Here is a 20,945-nt window from a genome sequence, read left to right as displayed (position 1 = left end):
GTATGGAAATGGCAAAAACTGCAAAGATTTTGCAGAGAAAATTCAAAATATCTCACTTCCTGTTGGGTTTTCAGATTTTGCACCCAGGGACTTTTTTGTAAGTATTGGGCTGTTACATGTGTCTACTGAATTTCATACTTGTCCATGAAATGTAGCGCTGAACGGCGCTTAATTGAGCTTTTGTAGGTGGCGCTATCGAGCCATTTTGCCATACCTAATTCTGAAACCCATATCAGAAGTAAATTTTCACCACTTCTGACACGTATGCAAAGTTTCATGAGTTTTTGAGCAAGTTTAGGCCCTCAAAAGTATGATTCATTTCGGAGAAGAAGAAGAAGAATTGACACCATCAGTGAACCCTAATGAACTCATTCCTTTATTTCTTTCTATTAAATGTGTTTTAATCACTATATACGTAACACTTTACAATAAAGTCCCATAGTTAACGTTTATTTAATGCATTAACTAACAATGAGCAACTGTTAGTTCATGTTAGCTCAGGTCCATGAACTAATATTAACAGATACAACTTTTATTTTAATAATGTATTAGTGAATGTCTCATTTAACATTAACTAAGGTTAACAAATCATTTAGAAGTATTTTTCATTGTTAGTTCATGTTAACTATTGTAGTTAGATAATGTTAAGAGATGGAACCATATTGTAAAGTGTTACCATATGCTTTATATAAATGACAAATAATTCAAAATGACACAAGAATTTATGAACACTTGTGTAAAAACAGTAGATCTACATTATCGTTTAATTAAATGTTTATCTGGTTAATTAAATATGTTTAATGTCATTGAATTTCAATGAGGTAATGCATTCATTCAAGCGTTTCGTTGTGCTGTTCTGTGATTTTTAAAAGACTGAGAGCATACAAAAAAAAAGCAATTTTATTTTAATTTATAAATTATAAATTAATTTATAAATAGAAGCTCAACAGGTATGAAATATGATCAATGATGTTATCACTACATGTATTGTTGGAATGAATGAATGAATGAATGAATGAATGAATAAATAAATAAATAAATAAATAAATAAATAAATAAATAAATAAATAAATAATGGATGGATGGATGGATATGCACTGTGGACAAAAACAAAACAAACAAACAAAAAAAAAACCTTTTATGCCTGATAAAATGGACGGATGGATGGACGGAGACAGACAGACAGACAGATAGATAGAGAGAGAGAGAGAGAGATTAGGCCACTTATATGACTAGCATCCTCTCATGTGTATGTATTTTTGTATTTCTTTAGGTGTAAAGCTTTTTTAATTCTGCACACATGCAGGGAATAAAAGGCGGACTGTGAGAAGCAAAGACACACAATGCTTGCAAAGTAGTGATGTTAAGAAAATGCGTTTTACATAAACCTGTCTTAAAGAATTTGACATTTCATCTAACCCTGCAAGAAAGATAACAGCTTACTTGCAAAAGCATGCAAGTTCAATCATATGTGTTGGTTTTAGGGTGCTTGGGTCTAGGAGGGACACAGACTCACACAGACTTTGCCATTCCCTCAGTTGCTCTTTTTTTCTGGCCAAGCACAGCAGTCTACAGTGATGGCTGGGGGGGCCTAAGAACGCTCACTGTTTCCAAATCCCTTAAATATTTCACTCCTCTGACAGAGCTGAACACTGACTCCTCTGTTTGCCTTCTTTGTGCTGTGCATTTGCACCTGTTCCAGCTCTAAGTCCTGATCTGTTTCTCTGTTCCTTCTCACTGCAGTGCCTTCCCCCCTTTTTTAGAAAAATCCTCGCCAGGCCAGCATTATGCTAATTTCTCCCACAATAGTTTAGGTGAAGAAAACATATTGTGTGCTATCCTAACAATGACTTCTCTCTCTCTGTCTCACTTCCATGCTAATGTACCCTGCGGCTAACTGCAACTTCTCCCGTTGTGTGGTGTTCCTTGCAGGGACATTTGTTCCTAATCAGGGGAAGGTATCATCAGCATTGTGTGCCGTGAAGAATTAAATTGAGAATGCTTTTCCTGAATTTGAATTGAGTTAGCATACAGTGTGCATTATAATTCCCATTTATTCATTTAAAAAAAGTAGAAGTATGGAATGAAATTCAAAGACATCCCAATAACTGCTGTAAATGTAGTTTTTATGCACATCTAAAGCTTTGAAATGTTGCATCAAACTTTTTTGAAATATTATTAGTCGTTTTCCTTATCAATTCAATTTAAGGGTCAGTTCACCCAAAACTAAAAATGATGTCATTTATTACTCACCCTCATGTCGTTCCACACCTGTTCATCTTCGGAACACAAATTAAGATATTTCTTATGAAATCCGATGGCTCAGCGAGGCCTCTATTGCCAGCAAGATAATTAACACTTTCAGATGTCCAAAAAGGTACTAAAAACATATTTAAAACAGTTCATGTGAGTACAGTGGTTCAACCTTAATATTATAAAGCGACGAGAATACTTTTTGTGCACCAAAAAAAAAATAAAAAAAATAAGGACTTTTCAATAATATATAGTAATGGTCAATTTCAAAACACTGCTTCGAAGCTTTACGAATCTTTTGTTTCGAATCAGTAGGAACCACTTTTTGAATATTTACTTAATTTTTATTTAAAATAAATGCATCTCTGAGCTGATATGTGATGGGAAAAGGGAGAAGAATGAGTTAGGAAAAAGGTTTGAACTCGGGTCGGTTGTGTCAAAAGTTAACGCCAACCGCCTTACTCTCCAAGACAATGCTCCAGTAACAAACGGAATTTCTTTTGTAATTTGGTCTGGCTCAATCAGACAGTGGTGGGCGGAGTTAGTGTAAATAGCATCTGCCAACAAGGTGGGATATTTGCACTTGGTGTAAATAGAATCTCTGATATTTTACCTAGCAGCAAAATACTGTATGGAAATACACATTTTACTATAATAAATGTTAAACACAAAAAAGACATATAGTATAATGCAACTGCATTAGTAAAATACAGCAGTGGCTTAAAATCTACCCCTTAAAGTGAACAGTTTAGACTGGGCATTGCATTAACAAGACTGGAGAGAATTTGTGGTGGTATGGCAGATAAAAAAGTGGCGTCTGTTCCAGTTACCAGGAGGAACAGCTATACAGCGTTGGGCAATGGTCAGTATTAGAAAATATTTCAGTTCCATATGCCAGAGAAACGTGTAATGAATAATACATAATCAGAATATTCAAATGTATGTATATTTTTTACTTTTGTTAATCATTTGAAAGCTATGTGGTGAACATTTTGGTGCTGGATTGTACACTTAAAACTTGAACTTTTAAGCGAGTAATTTTATTTCTCTGTTAAAAAATATGCCTAAATGGTTGATTAATTTTTTTTTTTTTTGCATATTAGTGAATGAATAAGTCAAAATAATTAGTCATAATGAATGAAACTGAAGTTAAACTAACTAATAAAACTGAAATTAAATTCCTCTTTTATGTGACTATGTTGAATTGCAATTCACTAATTTTCTCTTCCTCTCTTTCTAATCCGGTCTGTGCAGGTCTGGCCAATTCAATTGAATTTTTAACCCAGTGAATGGGAGCCAATTCCTAAATTCTGAATTTTGCCCAACCCTGATGACCACTCACACATATATGAAGAATACATAGTGCACAGGGTAGAAAGATTTCTGTTCTTTCTATTGCCAACTTGGCACATTTTTGAAATTTGTTGCAATAAAGATATTGTTGCACTGCAGCAAAGCTGGCAAGAGGTCATGAACCATAAAAGAAATAAAGAGTTATAACAGTCACAAGTCATGCATGAAAGGAGTCTGGTGTCTCTCCAGAGAAAGAATGGGAGTTGTATGTTTGTGCGTGCGTGAGAGAGAGAGGCAGATAGAGCGCAAGAAAGAGAGGGGGAAAAGAGATGCAAAAGGCACTGAAGGGTGTCAATATATTCTGAAATTGAATTAAAGAGTAATTAGGGAAATCATTACCTGACACTTCAGCAGTGGGATTTGGTTAATTTACTGCGCCATCATTCAGTGAATGAAGTATGTCCTATAAGACTTCTCCTTTTGCCAAAGGTGATGGGCACATTAGATAAAAGCTTAATTTAAATCAGCAGCCTTGACTTCTGTCCTTGATGTTGCCACAGACACTATTCCTAGTTAACTTACTGTTATTGAACTGATAATGTTTACCAAGCCTATTGTTTTATTCAGGAATACCTGTTATATTAAATACCACATATCTCAAACAACTTTGAAAGAAACTGAAGCAAGTAATAAGTAAATAAACAGTTTCATGGGCAGCAGCAAGACCTTGGCCCTGTTTCAGTAGGTCATTTGAACACTTCCTTGTTGACTCTGCCTTGGCTATTCCCCTAGAGTGAATCGAATCCCCACTGCTGCCCTAACTGCCATTCAATTACTCTGATATCTCAGGAAATAAGTGAGATCAACCATTCGATTAAGGGCGAGTTAACAGAACTTCAAGAGTACAAACAGCCCTGAGACTGTTGTAAACATTTGAAATTACTTCTACAAAAACAAAAGTTGCATAGTGCATTGATAAATGATGGATAATTTGCTTCTTCTCATAGATTAATTAGTAGTCATTTCCTCTTTTAATAAATCAAAATATTGATGACAGCAAGTTGTTAAATGGTACTGCATGGAAGATGAGTCACTGTAGTTTACATAAGGTCCAATCTTTGAATTAAATGAATATTCCAGGTTCAGTACAAAACAAGCTCAGTCAACAGCATTTGTGTCACGGTCAAGGTTCTGTCTTGTTTAGTTTTCAGTCCAGTTCACGCCATGTCATAATTACCATAACAATTCTGAACTGTAAAAAGCCTTCACATGCTTGTAGAGCTACGACTTGTACCATGTGGCACCTGATCACTGCAGATTTAAGGTGTGTTCAGCTTGAAGCGGCACTGTGCAGACCGATCAGAGTATGACTTCAAAGTACCGCAAGAGCGATTCGAAAGCATAGAGAGCTATATTTGCGGTAATTATGACATGGCGTAAATGTAGCATTAGTTTTCATTGTCACCTTTTGCTTGAGGTCTAGGCTGTGTCCGAAATCGCCCCTATACTCTTAAATAAGGCACTATTTGAGGGGACAGCCATTTGTAGTAATGTCCGAAACTATAATGGACGTTATCGAGTGCACTCATTCAATCCCATAATGCACCACAAAAACGAGTGTACAACTGATGTACGCTCAACAGCTAGAGAATACCCATAATGCACTGTGAGGGTCGTGCCAAATGAATTCCCGCATCTTGCCAGACAATGGTGCCCACAGCTGAATCATCCATCCATTTTCCAAACCATTTGTCCAGTGTGGGTACAGCATAATATAATACAGGTATAAATTGCTTTTCATTTATACTTGCTAGTTTCCATGACAGAATTTAAGAGTTTAAGTCTTTTCATTACTACTGGAACTGCCAATTTGCCAAGTTTCAAATGATTATTAAACTATGCAGAAGCGACAACCCTCCCGGTGCACTCAGTGTCCGAATTCAAACACTCGTTATCATTCACTTCTTCAAGTGGACTATATTATTGGTGTAATGTAGGGTATAGTGAATGGGGGCGATTTTGAACACAGCCCTAGTCATTCATTCATTGTCATGGTTAATAATTAGTTACACACCTGTTCGATGTTTCATTGATTATCTTCTTCAGTGTATTTTAAAGGGTTAGCTCACCCAAAAATGAAAATTATGTCATTAATTACTCACCCTCATGTCATTCCAAACCTGTAAGACCTTTGTTCATCTTCAGAACACAAATTAAGATATTTTTGATAAAATCCAATGGCTCAGTGAGGCCTGCATCGCCAGCAATAACACTCCCTTTTTCAATGCCCAGAAAGCTACTAAAAACATATTTAAAACAGTGCATGTGACTACAGTGGTTCAACCTTAATATTATAAAGCGACGAGAATACTTTTTGTGCGCCAAAAATAACAAAATAGGGACTTTATTCCACAATATCTAGTGATGAGCGATTTCAAAACACTGCTTCATGAAGCTTCGAAGCTTTACGAATTATTTGTTTCGAATCAGTGGTTCAGAGCGCCAAAATCCCATGATTTCAGTAAACGAAGCTTTGTTACGTCATAAGTGTTTTGAAACTTCGAACCACTGTTTCGAAACAAATGATTCGTTAAGCTTCGAAGCTTCATGAAGCAGTGTTTTGAAATCGCCCATCAGTATATTGTTAAATAAAGTCCCTATTTGGCAAACAAAAAGTATTCTAGTCTCTTTATAATATTAAGGTTGAACCACTGTAGTCACATGAACTGTTTTAAATATGTTTTTAGTAGCTTTCTGGGCATTGAAAAAGGCAGTGTTATTGCTGGCGATGCAGGCCTTTCTGAGATTTTATCAAAAATATCTTAATTTGTGTTCCGAAGATAAACAAAGGTCTTATGGGTTTGGAAAGACATGAGGGTGAGTAATTAATGACATAATTTTCATTTTTGGGTGAACTAACCCTTTAAGCCCTCAGATCTCCTCTGTTCATTGTCTCTCGTAACATTCATTTTATTTGATTATTTGTTCATTCTGCGTCACGCATCTCATCCTTGGATTCAACTACACGGCAAACCCGTGTCACTTCAGTTGCAAGTCCTCACTGTATCCCAGATTTTTGCACAAGTGCTCAGTAACTTTTGGTTATCAATATTAATCCATAAATACTGCTGATTGAGCTTAACTTGTATTGAACCCAGAATATTCCTCTACTAAACTTCCAACCCCATCATCCCTATTTTGTGGATCTGAATGATGAAGCATTTTGCTTTCCGAACTGTATTGTAATAAGACTTAGTGCTAGAGTACCATTGGATCACTCGTACAGTATTGTTTGTTTTCTAGTCACAATATGTGTAGTGCTAGTCTGTTAAGGACTTAGTTGTTTTTCAAATTTTTTTTGGCTGCATGGTAAAGGATAGCGAGCCAAACTAAGAATGCTGCCAGCCTTTTCATTGACAGAGATTACTTAAAGACAGATGGCAAAGAAAGATGATGTTCAAACTGAGATCTTTATTAAACGGTCCTTTAATAACTAAGCCTCTCATTTGGCAAGATTTAACGTTTGTTTGAGAAGATTATGGTGTTATTATTTTGATCTTTATTCCAAGAGAAACATTTTATCAGCTATTTAAGCAGGAAAAGCGATAATTATGTCACATTTATCATGCATTAGATGTCAGTATTGTTTAGTTATCTTATTAAAATATGTATTTGCACTAAACAAATATGCAAATAGAAAAAAGAATGGTTGTTACTTCAGTGTTTATATCGCATTTCACTGAATTTTGCTCTTGAAAATACCACTTGTTCTAGTGCAATGGTTCTCAACTGGTTTTGCTAAAAGACTTAGATTATACTTTGCGGAATTGCAGATAAAATCGGGACCCACACAGTACCAAACCTGTTTACTGTTATATCCTCATAGCAAGTGAACCCAAATTAATTGTAGCCTGGGTCATATTTTATTTACGTTCTGTAGTTTTATTGTTTTGAGGATGAGAGCAGACTGTGTGACATGCTGGAATCTGGAAATGACAGATGATTATGGACAAAATACTGTACAGATTGATTGAACGTACAACCTTTGACGTCAACAGTAAATAATGGGCAGCACTTTCTCCTCCCTTTGAATAGTTTATAAGCACTATATGATTAGTTTTAGTTTAGTATTGTTTTCCCTGTTGCACGAAACTCTGACCCAACAGTTGAGAACCACTGTTCTAGTGTACTGTATACCCAGCCATACATATCTCAATTTCTTTCTATTGTCATGCTAATGATAAAACTATTATATGAACGAACAATATGGATAAAATAAAAAGGAAACTCTTGAGCTATTTGATATTTTCAGACTGATGTCCACCAGTCTCACCCTCTGGACTGTGCCATTCATCAAGCAACTACTACAATTCTTTGTGCTGCGATATGCCATTTTCTATCAATGACCTGTACAATCTGTTCATTTCCCCAGACAAATGCCACCAAAAGTCCTTTTTAGTCCACCTTATTCAAGCAAAAAGTCACGCCGCTAGTAAGAAGGGGAAATTGTGTTGCCTCTCAACCATGACAGAATCTAATATCAAGATGGATCTATTTTGAGGGCAGAACATCACACAAATAATGCATCTCTTTAGTGGTTTATTAAAAAAAAAAAAAAATCCATTAGCAAATGACCTGAGGTCTGGAATGACAGTACTCTCCTTTTTATTCTTTTATCCATCTTTTTTACTTTATATATTTATTTATTTTTGCAACAATAGGTTGACTTGTTATATTATCTTTAATAAAATTGCTTTCTATTGAGCTATCTTTTTCAACATACAGTATGTCAGATACTGTATCATCTTACACTAAGAAGGGACAAACGTGATACAAATTACTTTGTGCATTACATTAAATGTTATGAAATTGATCACACATCTACACTGTAAAAAAAAAAAAAAAAAGAATTGTTGGTTTAACTTAAAAAAGTAAGTTACCTGGTTGCCTTGAAAATTTTGAGTTCATTGAAATAAAAAATTTGAGTTAATCCAATGAAGGCGATTGGAACAGAAACTCAAAATATTATGTTATCTGAACTACATTCATTATCTAAGTTGATTTAACAAAAGAAAAATGTTATAACAAATCATGAAAATAATTTTTTACAGTGTAATCTAAGATGAAATATGATTGGATGCTTATTTATGGGAATTAACAAAGGTGCTATTTAGCATTACAATATTAAAATATAAAATAATCTATGCAGTGATAATTTCATGCTTTTACTGTTAAAAAAAAAAAAAAAAAAAAAAAAAAAAAAACTAATAATAAAGAGATTTAACCCGAAGAACAGAATGAATTAGAAAATATTAGAATAACAACTCATATCTTTGGCTTTTATTGTGTGTAACCCTGTATTTGTACACTGAGCTAACAGAATTAAGACTTTATAGTTTTCACCCCTTTTTGAGGCATACAAGCACTTATAAACCCATTGTATCTTTATAGGATTCTGATGTTTGCAAGCTAGCTGTTAAACAAAACCACTTACAAACTCGCAACGCTGGGGATTGATTTATGGGCCTGCACATTGACCACGTGGCATTGAAAAGGGAGGGTTAATGTTTTTTTCAGACATCATCATTAGACATTTCTAGCTGTAGCAATGGCGCTTGTTACTGTGAAACAAAGCTCATATGTCAGAGTCATTAGAGAAGGAGAGCATGACACTGGCTTGGCCTCATCACTATTCGGGTGATTCATACAGCCAGAAGAGAGTCTGACACTTCAGCTACACATGCAGTGGCTGAGATTAAAGCTTCACACACTGCTTATGACAATTAATAGCCTGTGAAACCTCTTGGTGCCAACATGCTACATTGATAAACATCACTTTTACCTGCTTGCACATAGTTAGTTAATATGTAATGGGCATCTTCAAGCTAATTATGCAAGCAAGTGCAGAACTGTTTGCAGGAGTGAAATTCTCTTGCCTGCAATTACATTTTCCAAAGATTCTCGTGTTTTCACAGTCTAACCTATTTACAGGAGCCATTGTGGGGCAGAGTGAGGGAGAGAGAGATGAGGAAAAAAGCGAATAAGCATAATGCATCCAATGAGATATGCAAAAATGCCCTGCCTCAGCTGTCAAGATGGTAGCTAATTAAAACATTATCTTTACTTTGCTTCCTTGATTACTCTTCAACAAGACAACACATCACTGGCTCCATCACGGCTGCATTTTAAGTGAATATTTACCTGTTGTAATGACTTCCTGTCTATGCACTGATAAATGTCCCTGCTTTGTCGTCTCAAACACTATACCACGATCTTGAGCTCAACTCCGCCTACAGCAGTCGACTGGTTTTAAAGAGTGCTGTCTCAGCTTTGTCAAACAGCTGTTTTCTGCACAATCCACTGATCTGCTGTTGGTCCTGTGGATGTCTTTTCACTATCCGCATCATCTGAAAATATCTCTGCAAAAACGATGCTGATATTTCTCTCACTCTCTCACTGTGAGGACTTGATTTGATTTTGTCTTTGATTTCTTCTCCTTCCTTTCCTCCCAAGATTGCTCATTTCCTCACACGGTCGATCACTGCGAATCAATTGGAAGCCAATGTCAGACTGTTTCTGCTCATTCTTGTGCTTAAAACAGATGTCAGCATTGTCAGTCCAGTGTACTCCTTTGATAATCTGTTTTAAAGGATTAGTTCACCCAAAAATGAATTTTTTGTCATTAATTACTCATGTTGTTCCACACCCGTAAGACCTTCGTCCATCTTTGGAACACAAAATAAGATATTTTTGATAAAATCCGATGGCTCAGTGAGGTCTTCATTGCCAGCAAGGAAATTAACACTTTCAGAGAATACTTTTTTGTGTCAAAAAAACAAAATAACGACTTTGTTCAACATTATCTAGTGATGGGTGATTTCAAAACACTGCTTCATGAAGCTTCGAAGCTTTACAAATCTTTTGTTTCGAATCAGTGGTTCGGAGCGTGTATCAAACTGCCAAAGTCACGTGATTTCAGTAAACGAGGCATCGTTAACTCATAAGTGTTTTGAAATTTCAATGGTTCACCACTGGGGGGCGTGACTTTGGCAGTTTGATACATGCTCCGAACCACTGATTCTAAACAAAAGATTCGTATTCGTGTTAATTATCTTGCTGGCAATGGAGGCCTCACTGAGCCATCGGATTTTATCAAAAATATCTTAATTTGTGTTCCGAAGATGAACAAAGGTCTTATGGGGGTGTGGAACGACATGAGGGTGAGTAATTAATGACAGAATTTTCATTTTTGGGTGAACTAACCCTTTAATGGTAAACTTCTTTACATGTTCCTGTAGTGTACCATAAAAAACTGGCAATTTGTTAAAGGGTTAGTTCACCCATAAATTAAAATAATGTCATTTTACTCACCCTCATGTCGTTCTCCACCCCTAAGACCTTCGTTCATCTTCGGAACACAAATTAAGATATTTTTTATTAAATTTGATGGCTCAGCGAGGCCTACATAGACAGCAATGGTACTTCCTCTCTCAAGATCCATAAAACTACTAAAAACATATTTAAATCATTTCATGTGAGTACAGTGGTTCAACCTTAATATTATAAAACGACGAGAATATTTTTTGTGCGCCAAGAAAAACAAAAATAACGACTTTTTAACAATATCTGATGGCCGATTTAAAAGAAAAATGCTTCATGAAGCTTCGGAGCTTTACGAATCAAATCAGTGGTTCGGAGCGCCAAAGTCACGTGATTTCAGCAGTTTGGCGGTTTGATATGCAATCCGTATCTATGATTCATCTCAAAAGATTCATAATGCTCCGAAACAGTGTTTTGAAATCGGCCATCACTAGATATTGTTAAAAATGACATTATTTTCATTTTTGGGTGAACGAACCCTTTAAGAAATATTTTAGGTTCTTCTTAATTTTTTCCATTCTCTTATCAAGTTATTCTCTTATAAAGTTGACTGTGACGGTTAACAGTGATATATATTTGCAAAAAGTTACAGAGCTCAGAAGTTATACTGCATAACAGTGTTGTAACAGTAAACCCAAAACATCTTACTTCAAGCCATTTTCTAGTTTACAACTGTTACGGATGTGAGCCTGATAACGACTCGAATGAATAATACGATGTAGATCTTGCAGCTCGAGTACGCTACTATTTGTATCATAAATATCCAATCCCATTCATAAATAAGTATAATATTATTTTCATAACAAGCACATAATGTTCAAACTCACCCTGACAAAGTACATTCTCTCAGCAGCCTAACCCTGCCCCTCTTGCTCGCGAACAGCCAATGAGGAGTGGAGGAGGCTTGTCTCTGAAATAAATTGGATATTTTCATGGTGTGTATGGGAACCGTCGAGTTTGAGCATCCGACATACGAGCAGTTGCACAGAGTGGACCTCTGGAGTCTACATTTATATAGTGCTTCTTGGGCACCGGGTTAAGTTAATACATCGATGAGAAACAGTAGACTTTAATCGCGTCAGTCGTTAATGGTTATGGGATTGCTTCAGCGTAACTTCCAGCTCATAAGAGACCTGTCTACTTGGAGAGAAAAGAGTGAAGACAGAGCGACCGCTTCTCCTCGCGATAGTTTTTTCTTCTGTTCACCCGGATTATACGGCACAAGACGTTGGAAATATACACGATAGTGGAAGCAGAGAGTTGGATGCTGGGTTTCCAGGGCTCTTCTCGCATCGCGATGGTGTTTAAAACAAGTTGAACTGAGCCAAATCTTTAAAGGTCACCCTCAACAATTTCCCTATGCTTTGCGTTTACAATCATTTGCCTCTAATCGTAAAACTGTAGAGGTTGTTGACTTCAGTGGTTGAAACATCGGACAACTGGACAAGGTAAACTTGCTATAACTATAATAATTAAATTAATCTACAAATATAATTATAATGAAATATTTAAAATAATATTTTTGAAATAATAATTAAAAATACTCATTACAAGCGTATTATTAACATAATCCTCTTATTTGCAATATAGAAATGCATGTGACTTAATTTTATTGATGAGAAGAATGTTTCTAAAACCCAGTTTGGATAGAAAATGGCAGAAAAAAATATGCATGTGTATGAAAATATATTTGAACAGCTTAATTTTATTTTTATAGGCTACATTAAGTCAGGGGTTTTCAATCTTAAAAGACCCAGGGACCCCCCAGCCAGATTCTCAGACAACCCAGGGACCCCCATCTTCATAAAGGCTTTTATTAAAAATAATAACTACCATTACTACATTATTTATTGCTCAAAAGAACAATAGTAGGAAAGTTCAAATTAGCTGATAGTTAAAAATGTCTGAAGAATTTACACTTTATATGTCTCTATCATCTCCACACGCCTCCTAGACTTTAGGGACCCCAAACTGAAGATCCAGGACTTTAACTGTCTTTACAGCTGTGTTTAAAAAAAAAAAATAGATGTCAGGAAACAGTTAGTATACTTGAATTCACTGTATTGTCTTTGTTGTTTCAGAAGGCAAGGAAAGTTCGGAGAGAATGTCGAGTCGCAGGGTGAAGCATGAGCTGCCAGTGTACTGACTTTAGACTGGCGTATCTGATGAGTCTATGGGTGTGTGTTGTACTAAGCCTTCACTGCTGGGTTCTAGCCCCTGTGGCAGCCTCCCATGATGCCGCTGGTCCATTTGGGTGGCTCCTTTCAGATAAAGGGCCTTTTCATCACTCACAGGAATTTGCAGAATTTGTGGAGCGTTATCAACAGGGCTTCACAACCAAATACAAGATTTACAGGTGAGTTGGATAATTACTTCTGTTATTTATTGCCAGTGATGTGTAGAATGTGTTGGACTTAATGATATGCCAAATATATGGTGGTTTTTCATTTGTACACATATTAACGTTTAACAAAAAGTTAATGGAACTTAAATGGAGGCTGGCTCATTTTGCTTACTGGTGTGCAAACTTTCACATGGAATAGAATAGAAATGAACCTTCCACATGTAATGTGCCACATGGTTGGACTAGTGGAAAACACTGATGTAGATACAGCTATGCAATATAAATGAGACTATGTATATATATATATATATATATATATATATATATATATATATTACTCAAATGTTGGGTAAACATTGTGTGCACAAGAGGAGTTTTTAAGCAACATGGCTGCTGTTTTCAAGTTTAAAGTGTAGTTCGAAACTTTTAATGCCAGATTATTAGTTGCAACTGATGTGAGGTGAGGTGTTGAGGGAAGTTGTGCTGAGTTAGAGCTGAGGATTAGATGAAGTGATAAACAGCCTAAAAGGGGAGGAGAGAAAAGCGGGAAAAGAGTTGGCTGAACTGAACCTGACTGACACGCTCATTTGGCAGGGCTGTTGGACCACGCTGCCAGGCACAGATGGAGATGGCAACATTGGGGTTAGTCAGACGCTCTCTCCTCAACATACGTGTGTATCTGTGAATGCTCCACTGGCTTTATTTTTTGCTAGAGACAGACTATAGGAGTCAACAAAAGTACAGTTGTGCTTTCTCAATGTCAGATCTCCCCCTGCTGGTGGAAACCGGCAGCTTGTGTGTGTGTGTGTGTGTGAGAGCGCGTTTCTAGGTACATAATTTTACTTCGCATGCTGGGCAGGGCTCCTAGCCCAACATCCCTTGTGCCTTGAATGACTTTTAAGTACCTTGCTCTTACAGTGGCGTTGCAGAGAGGGACAAGTTTGCATCTGCTACAGATCTGAGTTGAGAGAGAATCAATTCTGCTTCCTGGCCTCTTAACACTCTTTGCCTTGTATGAGGCATTTGAGGAAAGATAATGATGTGTGACATTGGAACAGTTTATAAGCTTAAATGTGTGTGTGCATGTGTCAGACATTCTGTCATCTTTTCTTTGAAAACAGAAATGCAGTGTGTGGAAAAAAAAAAAGGAGTAGAAACAATTTTCTCTCAGAGTAGATTTCACAAATAATTACAAAGAAACGCTTGATTAAACATGAAATTTTTTAGTAGAAAGACTGAAATAGTATTTTCTTGTAAAACGTACTCCAATAATGTTTGTTTTGTTGACAACTTTGAAAATTCTTTTTTTTTTTTTTTTTTTTTTTTTTAACAGTCCAGTGCTGCTTTTGACTCAAAACTATGTTCATTATACGATCGTTGTAAATAAAACTGCAAAACTTGAGCTGCTGTCCCACCTGCGTGGTTGTAAAATCTGTCAGAATAATAAATCCCCCCCAAAAATTGGACAACATCAGCATCTGCAGTTTGTTTGCGTTTTTTCTGGAAACACACCTAGGTTGTTACGAATTCATAACTCGTTTGTGGTAACATAGGTAGGTGTGCGGTGACATAGATTGAAGGTAAATTTGTGTCAGATACTATATTCTCATTCTCCCCATTTACCTTCCGCCAAAGGTTGAACAGAGCCCAAGGGTACAGTAAAGACTTAGTAGTGTCTATCCTTCCTGTCAGATGCATGAAAGGGATCTCATAAAACAGCAGACGTATGCTTCCTGACAAGTGTAAGATGGGAGGGTTCTGCACGAGAGGATGGGTGGGTGAGGCGGACAAGCCGATGGCAGTGGAAAAGGTTGCCGGAGCACATATACGTGCTCGCTTGTTCCTCCCGGAGATGCTAATAGCGAAGCTCCCCGAGCACAAGGTGACAGCAATTGTCGGCTTAGCCAGAGCTGTGTGAGCAACAATGAGGATAAGCAGTAATTCTCCCACGCAAACACTGTCTTGCTGAAGTTTTCCTGCACTCTGGAATGGAACTTAAAGTCGACAGAGTCTGTGATGTTTTTCATTTTAGAATTACACAGGACATGTGTACTTTCAGTCCTTTACTGGAATTAAAAGTATTAGGATTTAAATACATCTTACTCGTACATTAAAAAAATAATGATATTCTCTGACTTTCCAATGTATGGCTGTGTTTAAAGATTTCTAAATGAGTCCCTGATATTTAAATCAAATATCTTAAATTAAAACGTCTGCCTTTATGTGATTGTGTTGATGGTGGTGCACCACTTTATTACCCTTTTGCTTAATTAGTTAGTCATTACTTCAGTATACAAGCCTGTAAAGGCTATATGTGGATGTAAATAAAAGAAGATCATTTTTGTTAAAGCTAATTAAGGGACTTAGTTAAATTGTAAAATCCATAAGGTTGGGTCTAACTTTTTATATATATATATATATTTTTATATATACAATGTAATTAATCTTAATTTAAAGGAAGATTTTTAAAAATCAAAAAATTAAAAACCATAGCACATACCCAGACTGCTGCTTTTTTCCAGCACAGGGTAAAGCTTAGAATGAGGACGATGTTGAATAAATCAAGATTTCCAATTAAGAAAGCTTTTGAAAGGGTTTAAGTAGAATAAATATAATTGAATTATCATGCATTCTTAAACATGTACAAGTCATAAGTGTTATTAATGCCTGAAGCATTAGAGGTCTATTAGCCTCTGGAATCTTCAGCGTTCAAATAGCTTTAGACGGAAAATGTTTAGCCTAACGACAATAATGTCTGAACATTCTCCATAAAAGCCTCAGATCATTGATTGCTCAATTAGTGGCTCTACATTGTGCTGTTTTAGAGGGATATTAACTTAATGCCATCGTGTGTGTGTGTGCTGTGTACAGGACATTAATGACAGCTGGGTTCTGTAGAAATTCTTTGAACCACTCTTATCAAACGAATATCTCGGTGTTGTCCTGAAAATCAAACTGGAGCAAAGACTGTGATGTTCACCGGTGTGGAATTTCAAATTAAACACATGAAGGGCTTCCGGTATGGCGTACTTGACAAGTTTTTTTTTTTTCTTATTTCATTTGTGGAATGAATTGGTTGCATTGCACACCTCCTCTATACTGTTGGATTTATTTTGCCCTCATTATATATATATATATATTTATTTATTTATTTTTTTCATCAGTTATATGTTACCAAGTAAGTTCTTAAAAATAACAGTTCTTTATTGGCACCGATGGTTCCATGAAGAACCTTTAACATCCAGGGAAACTTTCTACTTTCTTTAGATTATTTAAATGTTCTTCACTCTAAGAAAAAAATGGTTATTTTAAGAACTATTCACTGAAAGGTTATGGCATCACTGTAAAAACTTAATCTTCTGGAACCTTTATTTTTAAGAGTATAAATGAGAATTTAATTTAATTCCTAAAGTATGATTATGAGTGTGATTTTGCTTTTATATAAAAGTTATTTAAACAAGAAGTTAATTTCAAATGACTCACATTTTAGACACAATGGGCCTCATTCACTAAACACGAGCAGAATGAATTTTTGTGTAAATCATTCGAAAGCTGTTGTGAAATTTTCGGATTCATGAAAATGTTATATTTTCAAAATGTTAGTTGGTACAAAATAAATTTTACACGTGCTCCCTACCATGTGTAAATGGTGCGTAAAACATTTGAACGTTCTGTGTTCTTTTATGCAAACACTGCATTTTGATGCACTATGTACCATAATAATAGTTTGATTGCCCTGTCTGTTTTTTTTGTTTGTTTTTTTGTAGCTGAGAGTTGAAAACTGAAACTTGAAAACTGTTCAACTTTGGGTAAAACACAGCGCTGTCACTGCCACTTTTTACCCAGCCGTCCAATCACAGTGGAGGAAGGGCGGGAAAAATACTACAACAGCTGAACAAGAATGAAGAAGTTAATATTACTGGTTATTGCATTTTTATATTAACTAATATTCTTCAAAATGAGATAGTAGTAACACATTACTGCCTGGTATATTCCGTATCATCTAGGGCTAGACAATATAACCTAAAATCAAAATCTCGTTTAATTTAACATTTACCTCAATTACAATTAATGAACGATTATTATTATTATTATTATTATTTTGTCCTCATAGTTCACTGACAAGTTTTGTACTGTAAATATGCTCAACTATTAAAGGCAGTTATTTTATCTCAAGCAGTTATTTTATCTCATAACATTTCTTACAGATTTCTGCTCGTTGTAAATCAGATACAGATAAATTAGCGCAGTACCAGTACATTTATTTGAATGCATTAATGAGAGAACGATTGCGTATGTGAATTAGTCATACCGTCTCTATATTAATTGTGAAGATGTGGGTTGTAAGTAGTTACTTCAAATATATATGCTATAACTTTTGAGTTTCTAAGCTACTTTAGTGATAAATCACAGGACAGCGTTGACAACGAGTTTCTGCACTCCTCTCTGTGCGCGTGATCTGCATGTGATGTCTAGCTACTGTCTATATGAGTGTTCGTGTGCCACAATGCATCAGCGCAGTAGCTCAATATAATGATACACATCTGATGGTCTAAAACTGGCAAGCCTTAAAATACATACAACTGACAAAGTTTAGTGAAGACGCAAGTGAAAAAGTGATCCCACTTCAGGGCTCGCTGCTTGCACGCTACCTGTGTGTGTTGACTCTGCGTTTGAGTTTCGCCGCTAAGTTGCTTCCATGCCACTGACTGGACGGGGCGGAGTCACGTGACTACACACGCGGTAGTATGTTTTTAAGGGGAAAGTATTAACAGGCTTAAAAAACCAAAATAACCGACATTGGAAAATTATGTCGTTAGAGGTTCTGAATTTCGATTTCAATTACTTTTCGATAAATCGCTCAACCCTAGTATCAGTGTCTCAGCTGGAAAAACGCTGCGCCTCCAAAGCGTTCTTAAACGCCACCAACTGGCTGTTTTCAGAAGAGCGTCTAACATATTTTTTAGCTGGTTAAAAATGCTTTGGTGGACACACATTAATTGAATATTTATTGTTAAGCATATGGCCATTTAGTCTCTTTAGCATTTATGCAATATACTGGAGCCAAACCTGAGAAGGGATTCCACAGCATTCCTGGACACGTAATTGGCGTAGTTGTAATTCACAGGCGGGGATTATGCTAACTAAGAATGAGCGTGCACGTGCACCCTATTTACGAATGATTGGTATTCATTAACATTAACGTTCGTTAACGTTTAACTATCAAATTTGATGTTTACGAAGCGTTTGTGAATCCAGGGGAGAGTTTTCGGGAACTCTGTTTTATGCGTAAATTACTCTGAATTTACTCATATATTTACGAAAGTTTCATGAATGAGGCCCAATATGGCCAGTTATTTTTGCATCACCAAGGGAAGTAGTTCCAAAAGTAATCAAATCAGCTAACAACCTAGATCAACATTGGGTGAATTATGGTAATCTAGAGCATTATTTGCAGTTTTGACCTTTACAATTTACTTCCATTGCCACGCCCAAAGCAAATAGGGCATTATTACATGACAGCCCAGCTAGAATATGCTAGAGCTAACTGATTGATTGTAAGCAAGAAATGTAGACAACAGAGACTGGGTTTCTCAGAATACACTAATTCACCCTATATAAGAGAACGAGAGAAGGTGGGTGGGAGTGTGAGAGAGAGAGAGAGAGATCGACAGAAGGAGAGGGAGAGAGAGATATCAGGCTAGTAGCGTCAGGCCCTAGCTAATCGTCTCATTATTTATGTTTCAAGACATGTATATCCCCTGAGTATGCTTGCACTTGCATTGGAAACACAATCAAGGACAAAACACCTACTGGCTGCTCGGTCATTGCTATGGTAGATTGTTTTCCTAGTTCAGTTTATCAGGGCCAGAGCTCGAATGAGAGAGATGAGCTGTTGGACTTCCCTTCTGGGAATTGAATGATGGAAGCGCACAGAGGTGCGTATGTTAAGTAATATCTCACAACTGACAGGAGTGATGATGACTGGGGCTATGATGGCTCAATATTTCAGTATGAAGAAATACTCTTTGAATAAATAGCAAATGTCCTTTGTTAACCAATTAGCTCTAATTTTAGGTCCGGAAAGTTTCTTAAAGTCCTAAATGACTCATGCCGTGGAATGAGTGAGGCCCTAATGAGCGTGTTTACATCAGATTAATGTTAGCATGAAGAAGTGTTTGATAAACACAACTAATGAGGTGTAGCCTCAGCTCTCAATTTGCTTCAGGTTAGTCTCGAATTGAAAATCAAGTTAAGACCATGATAAACACAGCTGTGGTAGTTGGCAATAAAGGGCATTTTACTGAAAAATATTTTATAAATGTATGTAAATATGTTATTTGACGTGAAGGTGCCAAACAACAAAATAATTAAATGATTTATTAGAACCCTTTATTAGAAAGGGTCATGAGACAAGAAGACACTTTTTTAAGGGAAAGCAGTTTATAATATACACACTGTTTAAAAGTTTGGGGTCAGTAAGATTTATTTTTTTTTTTTTTTGTGAAAGAAGTAATACTTTTATTTAGCAATGATGTAATAAATACTGTCAAAAGTAACAGAAAATACATTAATAATTTTACAAAAGATGTCTATTTCAAGTAAATGCTGTTATTTTAATGGTTTCCACAAAATATTTGGCAGCTGTTTTCACCATTGGTAATAAATGTTACTTGAGCACTAAATCAGCATATTAGAATTAATTCTGAAGGATCATGTGACACTGAAGACTGGAGTAATGATGCTGAAAATTCAGCTTTGACATCACAGGAAGAAATTACATTTTAATATATATTGAAATAGAAAAAAGTTATTTTAAATTTTAATAATATTTCACAATATCAGTTTTTACAGTTTTTTTGATCAAATAAATGTAGCATAGGTGGCCATAAAAGACACATTAAAAAATGAGTAACACTTTACAATAAGGTTTCATTAGTTAACATAAACTAAGATGAACAATAGGTCTACAGCATTTATTAATCTCAGTTAATGTTAATTTCAGCATTTACTAGTACATATTTAAAAGCAAAACTGTATTTGTTAACATGTTTAGTTAATGCACTATGAACTAACTTGGACAAACAATGAACAGCTGTATTGTTTAGTATATAACTAATATTTACGAAGATGAATAAATACTGTAACAAATTTATTGCTCATTGTTAGTTCATGTTAATTAATACATTAACTAATGTTAATAAATGAGACCTTATTCTAAAGTGTTATCAAAAAATCTCACAGAATCTTCTATGTGTCAGCAGTACCTCTCAATACTACTCATGAGAACATATGACTATTACCCTTTAACTTTAGCACTTGATTCACCAGTGCCATTCATAATCGAGTGTTGCAAGAAGTGTGCATCTACATGGCTTTCTCCGTGAATGCTGACAGACCACCAGGCTTTCAATCAGAGACTGACACCTTTTGACATGTTTTTCTGTGCAGAAAGCATTTATTACGTGAGTTTCTAGATTTATGGACTGTTTGAGTTGCAGCCTGACACTGATAGTCATGGACACAAATGCCATCCATCCTTACTGTGAGTGTGTTAAATGATTAAACCACTTATAGAAGAGTATAATTGTCAACATAGTGGAATAACAGCCTCAAAAGTTATTAAAAATGCAAAATAACATGTAAATATATTTTCAATGCAGAGCACAAGTGC

At 35.8% G+C, this 20,945-nt stretch overlaps 1 protein-coding gene across 2 annotated transcripts in view; it reads left to right on the top strand.

The window, feature by feature from the left end:
* The first annotated feature begins 11,858 nt into the window (after window positions 1–11,858).
* brinp3a.1 (bone morphogenetic protein/retinoic acid inducible neural-specific 3a, tandem duplicate 1) overlaps window positions 11,859–20,945 on the top strand; it is a 35,583-nt gene continuing 26,496 nt past the window's right edge. Inside the window, exons 1-2 of one of the 2 annotated variants that reach the window (XM_051897382.1) lie at window positions 11,859–12,374; window positions 13,011–13,282. In XM_051897382.1, coding sequence (XP_051753342.1) covers window positions 13,053–13,282 — 230 coding nt within the window. In that variant the 5' untranslated portion in view covers window positions 11,859–12,374; window positions 13,011–13,052. Of the gene's footprint in view, window positions 12,375–13,007; window positions 13,283–20,945 lie in introns of both variants that reach the window. The other variant, XM_051897381.1, reaches the window with a different exon arrangement.

Source organism: Ctenopharyngodon idella, chromosome 6, assembly GCF_019924925.1.
Source record: "Ctenopharyngodon idella isolate HZGC_01 chromosome 6, HZGC01, whole genome shotgun sequence".
Taxonomy (NCBI): Eukaryota; Metazoa; Chordata; class Actinopteri; order Cypriniformes; family Xenocyprididae; genus Ctenopharyngodon; species Ctenopharyngodon idella.
This window is presented reverse-complemented; position numbering and strand designations above follow the sequence as displayed.